Source organism: Myotis lucifugus, unplaced genomic scaffold (assembly GCF_000147115.1).
Source record: "Myotis lucifugus unplaced genomic scaffold, Myoluc2.0 scaffold_151, whole genome shotgun sequence".
NCBI lineage: Eukaryota > Metazoa > Chordata > Mammalia > Chiroptera > Vespertilionidae > Myotis > Myotis lucifugus.
This window is the reverse complement of record NW_005871199.1, coordinates 1,599,999-1,607,434: the sequence shown is the minus strand read 5'-3', so window position 1 is coordinate 1,607,434 and position 7,436 is coordinate 1,599,999. Positions and strand designations below refer to the sequence as shown.

General features: G+C 45.6%; 1 protein-coding gene across 1 annotated transcript; it reads left to right on the top strand.

Annotated features, from left to right (window-relative positions):
- The first annotated feature begins 1,627 nt into the window (after positions 1 to 1,627).
- Positions 1,628 to 7,436, top strand: ENSA (endosulfine alpha). The gene is given in 4 exon segments (XM_006095213.3): positions 1,628 to 1,834; positions 3,535 to 3,594; positions 3,596 to 3,661; positions 4,921 to 7,436. Coding segments are annotated over 4 exon segments (354 nt in total). The 5' UTR covers positions 1,628 to 1,777; the 3' UTR covers positions 5,092 to 7,436.

Here is a 7,436-nt window from a genome sequence, read left to right as displayed (position 1 = left end):
TGTGTATTCCAGTGCTCCTCAAACTTTTTATTTTATTGTCTGAAGTTTTACATATGTCTCCTTTTCCCCCAATTGACCGCCCCCGCCCCCCAGCCATTCCCATCCCGGGCAAGCCCCCATCGCCCCAGTGTCTGTGTCCATTGGTTATGCTCCTATGCATGCATACAAGTCCTTTGGTTGCTCTCTAACTCCCGCCCTACCCTACCATTTGTCTCTGGATCTATTCTTGTTCATCAAATTATGTTGATCATTATATCCCACATATGAGTGAGATCATGTGATATTTATCTTTCTCGAACTGGCTTATTTCGTTTAGCATAATGCTCTCCAGTTCCATCCATGCTGTTGTAAGTGGTAAAAGTTCCTTCTTTTTTATAGCAGCATAGTATTCCATTGTGTAGATGTACCACAGTTTTTTAATCCATTCATCTGCTGATGGGCACTTAGGCTGTTTCCAAATCTTAGCTATTGTAAATTGTGCTGCTCTGAACATAGGGGTGCATATATCCTTTCTGGTTTCTTGGGATATAGTCCTAGAAATGGGATCACTGGGTCAAATGGGAGTTCCATTTTTAACTTTTTAAGGAAACTCCATACTATCTTCCACAGTGGCTGCACCAGTCTGCATTTCCACCAACAGTGCAGGAGGGTTCCTTTTTCTCCACATCCTCGCCAGCACTTGTGCTCCTTTTTAGAAGTGCACCTAGTTAACAGAAAAATGAACTGATAGCCAAGACTACCTGTCACAAAAGCTGCCTGGAAAATTAAATTTTAATATGAATTTTACAGTGTTATTAGTATTAGACTAATGTTTGTTTTCAATATAAAAAATGATGTGACTTAACACTCCAGGAAAATGGGTCTATTTCATTTGAGGGACTTAGGGTCCACCTGGAACACTGGGAAAACCCTCCCCACATGCTCACTAACCTAAGGGGAGTGAATGCCTTGCTATATATGAAACCCCTGTAAAACGAATACAGTGCCATCTACAAACGCTCAAGAAATATTGACCTGTGACTCGGGATAGGTTAACTAGTGTTAACTGTATTTACTAAATGTTTACCCTTAGAACGGTGCTCTGTTTCAAGGAGCTTAGTCCAAGTCCATAGTATAAAACTATACATAAGAGTTAAATCATAAAGCCCAAGTCATTTGTGTTCTGCAAAAGACTCAGACTGGGAACTCGGTCTCTCTCTCGGTCCCACACCAAGTGTCACATCGGAATCGTGCTGAGTTCCACTTCCAAGTCCACTCTGACCTCCCAGTTGTTTTCTGGAGCTCGATGACTTTCTGCCAACACTGTGCAAAGCTTACTCCTCTCCACCTGGAAATAAAGGTTTACATCCTTCCGCTCTCCGTTTTAAGTTCAGCCAAGGTTCCCGGGAGAGGGGCCGTGGAGCGGAAGGCAGCCGGGTCCCACCAAAGGAACAAATCTGCCAAACCGAGCAGCACCGCCCCCGACCTTTCCCCACGGCCTCCCAATTGGTCCTTGTGGCTCCGGATTGGTGTTCCAGCTTGCCCGTCCCCTCCATAGACCCCACCTCTAGCCAGCGACTATTGGTAAACCGTTACGTCATTGGCCCATCTACCTCACTCCTATTGGTTCCCATAGGCAGGGGCGGTCGCAACGTCACAGGCGAGGGCCGCCATTTTAACTGAGCAACCCTAGTGACAGAAGCCGAAGGAGCAGCGCAGGTTGTCCCCATTTCCCCTCCCCCTTCCCTTCTCCGTTTGACTTCCCGGGCCCCTTACACTCCACAGTCCCGGTCCAGCCATGTCTCAGAAACAAGAAGAGGAGAACCCTGCGGAGGAGACCGGCGAGGAGAAGCAGGTGAAATGGAGGGGGTGCGGGCGAGCGAGCCGGGGGCGACAGTGATGGGGCGGGAGACGGTCTCCCACCCGTGCGGATTGGTCGCCCTGATCTCAGGCTCTGCAGGGGTTGGCCACTTCTTGCGTCACGCCGAGTGAGCGTCAACGCGACTTGCTGCTTTGGCGCTGGTTGGTTGGGTCGATTGTCAGTCAGTGCCTTACCCTTCCTCATTGGCCAAGAAGCCTACCGCTCAGCTCCTTCAAGCTGTGCTATAATTGGCCGAGCTTGGGCGCGGGGCGGGTGTTTGGAAAGACTGGGTGAATGAAAGGGGGCTGGTGGTCCCTGGCTGTGATGTGTATTATGGGTTATTAGGGGTAAATAACACGACTACCAGGCTGGGGCCTGCATCCTAAATCCTTCGAAAGCTACAGGTTGAGGTAAAGACGTTTAAAAAAAGGACCAGCATTGGGGGAAGGGAGAAGAGTAATCACCATGGTTAAAGGCGGCAATTTTATCAAGATAACCTATTTTGACGATTGGGAATGGTCTGTTGCCCATCTTCCGTGAGGACGGAACAAGAGTGAAGAGAACTGAAGTCCCATACAGAATCATTGAGGTTAAATTTAGAAAAGACACCAGGAGAATCGTGACAAGAAAGACGCCACTCTATCACCCTGTTTCCCCCAGTCTTCCAAGGCAGCGAGACTTAGTTCCCCCGCAATTCTGTGATGAAAACACGCCAATTAGACCTCTGCTTGGGAGTTGTATTTGACTTACAGCATTTCGTACTGGGTTCATGACATGCACCTGATGTTATACCTGTGCAGGAATACCAAGGAGAGGTAATATAATCCCACCAAGAAGAGCCAAGAGTGGCTTTAGATTATTTTAAAAAGTTACCGAAGAAAAGGGCAGCGGGGCCCACAAAAAGCCAGGAGCGTAGACAGTGAGAGCCGCTGCAAGCCAGTTGAGCTCCTGTCATGTTCCCCAGCTGCCATCACTAGCCCCATGAGGGTTGGTGTTTACTTTTTGGCAAAAACTGGGTAAATGCTAGTGAACCTACTGTATCTTCATTTTCCCGAGATTAAAAATAGGGTCATTTTCATCTCTGTTTACCTACCACCTCCCTGCCACATGTTTATGGAAATGCTGAAGCAATGTCCTCCCATTACTAAGGTGGAGATTTTTGGAGAAGGCTGCGTAGCTCTAGCCTCCTCCACAGAGAGACTTCTCAGATGACTATCTTCGATTCTAAATAGGGAGGGAGGGAGCATTTCAGCAGAATTATCTGTCCCTTTTGCTTTCCCATTTGACCTGTACTGTGTGTTAGTCAGCAGCCAGGGTGCTTTCCTACTCATCATGTGTCACCAAAAAGCCTTGGCTGGTTCTTTTCTCTCTCTGTCTTTCCTAGCTTCTGTGCTGAGTGAGCCATGGCTTGCTCAGTGATTAACTAGGTATTACCTTTAACCCAGTACTCACAGGTCACCGAGGTGGTTCCCGGGGTAGTGTGTGAGAAGCACCTTGTCTTTTCTTCTCACGATACAGTGTTCTTGAGCTTTAGGAATCTGAACAAAGGTCTAGCTTTATTTGAGAGTAGAGTGGAAATAGCACGTGTACAAGTAAGTGGATCTTCAGGGGGGAAAAATAGTATACAGGTTATCAAATATTAGAAGCAGTTGCTTCTCAGTCTTTAATTTTATCTGCCCATTTGTTCCTTCCAGGACACGCAGGAGAAAGAAGGTATTCTCCCTGAGAGAGCTGAGGAGGCAAAGCTAAAGGCCCAAATATCCAAGCCTAGGACAGAAGCCTGGAGGCTCCGACTTCCTCATGAAGAGACTCCAGAAAGGGGTATGGGACACAATCTCTTACCCTCTTCTTTGGAGCCAAAGGGGATGAGCTCTATAGAGGTTCTACTGAATGCTGACCCGGAAGTTTTGTTGTTTGTTGGGCAGCAGTGGAAAGGAATTAGAAACTTAAAATGAGCAAAGCAAATTATTGTAAATCTCTGATATGGTATCAGTTTATCTTCTGGTTTCCCATATAGGATATTAAGGCTTTATGTGGGGGCATTTGGCTATGGGGGATTTGGGGGATAAAGGAAGGATATTAGAGACTGGAACACTGGCTGCACTAGGCATTGGCCTATTTGGATGGTGGGAATTTTAGGACTGCATTCTTTAGAATTAGAGCTAAAGGTTGTAGGTGCATCATTTCAGAAAAAGATCAAACTATCTGTCCTACAGATTTCCTGAACTTAAAATGAATAGATTTATTCAGACCCTTGAAGTTAGCACAAGCCATTTACTCCTTTCTGTCCAAAGAGGTTCTCTTTACCAAGGGAGAATCCACCTTCATAGCCATCTAGCCCCTGATCAGGTTTCTCAGTCCCCAGAGGTACCTAAACCTACTGAGGGATTGGGAATCATTAAGCCGGAGTGTATTCCTCTGTGGATGAAATGGAGAGTGAAATAGACCCATGAAGAATCCCAGTTGTTGAGTCTTAGCCACAGATGATGATGTGATGCTGAATTGCAGTTTACCTTGCTGTAGGCAAGACAGGCATGGGCAGGCTTTCACAACCATGGAACCTGTGGAGGCAGTGGGAGTCAGGAAAAGTACATCATCCTCATGAACAAGCCCGGTTTCTATTCATGGTCTGAGAAAACCCTTTTCCATTTTGAGGTTGTTGGCTGGAGGTTGATCTGCTGTTTGCTAGGGTAGCCCCAGATTACCCCTTCTTTATATCTGTTTCCCCAGCACCAAATCTGTTGGTGACTAATAGGTCCTCAGCAAGCCTTTATGTATAAAGTCAATAATTTTGTTGAACCATCTTGTGCTGATGAGGCTACAAATGATGTGGCTACAAAGGATGTAGAGGCTATTTCTTAACTCCAAAAATCTATACTCTAGCTGGGAAACTGCTGACATACATTTGGGGAGCAGATACAAGTACATGTAATTAATGCTAAGCTGTGTATGCATGAGATTAATCATGAAAGACTTGAAAGATCTGAGAGTGGATGAGGATTTGTAATGGATGTGGGTCTCCTTGGTTTTGAGGATGGCCAGGGCTCCTCACTCACCTAAACCTCCCTCTTGTCTCTTAGCAAAAGTACTTTGACTCAGGAGACTACAACATGGCCAAAGCCAAGATGAAGAATAAGCAGCTGCCAAGTGCAGGACCAGACAAGAACCTGGTGACTGGTGACCACATCCCTACCCCACAGGATCTGCCCCAGAGAAAGTCCTCGCTCGTCACCAGCAAGCTTGCGGGGTAACCTGGGCCCCTCTTTTCCCCTTCCTCACCCACTGGACTTTTATATATCATAGGCAGGAATGGAATGGGCACCTAGTTAGAGAACTTCTCAGCTTGCTAGCCAGCAGTGACTGTGATTCAGCTGGGGGCTGCTGAGGAGGTAATGTGTGTGGAAGAGGGGCTCTGAGTTCATTTCTTTGGTTAAATTGATATTTCCACACCCTCACTATAGCCCAGAAGTAGGAGACTAGGATTGAGTAATACTGCAGACTTTTTTTCTTCTGTACAAGAAACTGGGGAGACATGATTTCTTTTTCAGAAGAGAGAATCTCAAAATTGGTTAGGCTAAGCCTTGGGAATAATGTGGCAGGTTTTAACATCCAAGGCTAACCTGACATTATGGGGAAAGGTAGATTGAATGAGATCTTTTCTCTGTGCTTCTAAGTGTTTTGTCTTAGGCTGCTATTGCTTCATGTTTCCATTATGGCAGGTTTAGAGAATCCTCAAAAAAGAAAAACTGATTTGCTTGCCTAAAACTACAGTGCCCACTTAACCTCCCTTAGTCAGTGTCTCTTACAGTTTGCCCTGGCTCTTAATGTAAAGATTGGAAAACATTGTATAAAGTGGGCGCTCTCTCTAGCGCTCTCTCTCTCTCTCTCTCTCTCTCTCTCTCTCTATCTCTCACTCTCTTTCTTTCTCTTTCTCCCAGCATGTTGCTTTTGAAAGCATTGTGAGATAGCGGAAGGAGCACTGGTTTAAGAGTCAAGATATCTGGGTTTGGGTCTAGTTCCATGTAGAAGTGATATGTAACCTTGGTCAAGTCATTTAGCCTCTCAGGATTTATTTTGTCATCTGTAAAATAGTTTGAGTATGGATAAAATTGATTATGACTTTAGAATTCTGTAACTGCCAGTTGGAAAACGCTGCTATTCTTTGTAAAACTAATGAGGCAGGCCCATCAGTGATTTGCCTACACAGGGGAACCATTGGAAGACTACATGGGGAGAGAGGAAGTAGAGATGGGGGCAGGGGGTGGGTGGGGGGGATTGAATTCAGGCAAGAGGACCTCATAAATATCATGGTGATAGGGTTGAAAAAAAGTTCTAAGCAGCTAGCCATGGAAGCTCCTGCCTCTGCCCAACCCACTTTTCTAGCCTGCAGTCTGCAGCTCTGCTGCTAAAAAGGCTGCTCTGGCAGCTGAGCTGTGGGCCTGAGGAAACATGCTCAGTCTTGCACATATGGAGGCCCATGTTTCTGATGTAATCGGATGCTAGGTGTATTGTTAGGGAGACAAGAAGAAAAGGGATGCACTGAGCTAGCCTCTAGGGCTTAGTACTACAGCAGGGCTGGAGTAGCAGGTTCTTCGGAGAGAATTCAAGTTGAAGAACGCTGGGGAAGGTGGTTAAGGAGCGAAAAGGAACACAGAAATCTCTGCCTTCCTAGAGCTCAGTAACCCGGCACCTGTTTGATGAGAAGCAGCAGTGCTGATTGATGAATGTGTGGAGGAAAGGGGTTGCAGTTGGCCAGCATCTTCAGTCTAGTTATCACTAGCTTGGCCTGAATCTTACTGAATGCAACCTGCTCGTTATGATAGAGAGAGTCAGGGTGAGAACTAACTGTTCGAGAGAGCAAGATTCGTAATCCTCTCTTGCCCTCTCACAAATCCTGATAGGCCAAACATTTGGCCCAATGAGAACGTCTGATGAACTTGATGGGGTGCATGTGCGGGGATGGGATGCGTATAGACTTCTCTCCTGACCAGCCACCCACTTTTCAGGCTGTCATTCAGATTGGATAGGAAAAAGTTGGTGAGGGAGGAATGGAGAGAGCAGGACCCCTGAATTCCTTGGCCCCCAGACTCCTCGACTGTCACTTGTAATTGTATATGATTTTTGTGTTTCTTGCTCCATTTCCTCATGCTGTCTTCCTTAGTCTAAAATCCACGTGGGAAGGGGAAAATGCCGAACATCCTTGTATAGTTTCCTCAACTGTCCCAGCCATGTTGTACATAGATATGTCATGTTATTATATATATAAATATATATATAATTTTGTACGTTTTCTTCATCTCTGATTTTCTCAAATTTTGTACTTTTTTTGTTTCTGTCTGAGCCACTTTCTCTATTGGTCAATTTGAATACTCAAAACTGAGGTCACAATGAGTCTGGTATTAGGAAGGAATAGAAGAAATAGGGAGATCAGAAAACTGTTGGTCTCTCTCTTCATCTGGTCATAGTCTAGTTTAAGAAAAGACTCAAGCTACATTCTGTGTTCACCACATGTTTCCCCAGCATGAAGTACATAAGTCCATGGCAAAGAAAAATCCAAATCCCAGTTGCTTTGATTAAACCTAGATTATTAAATCCA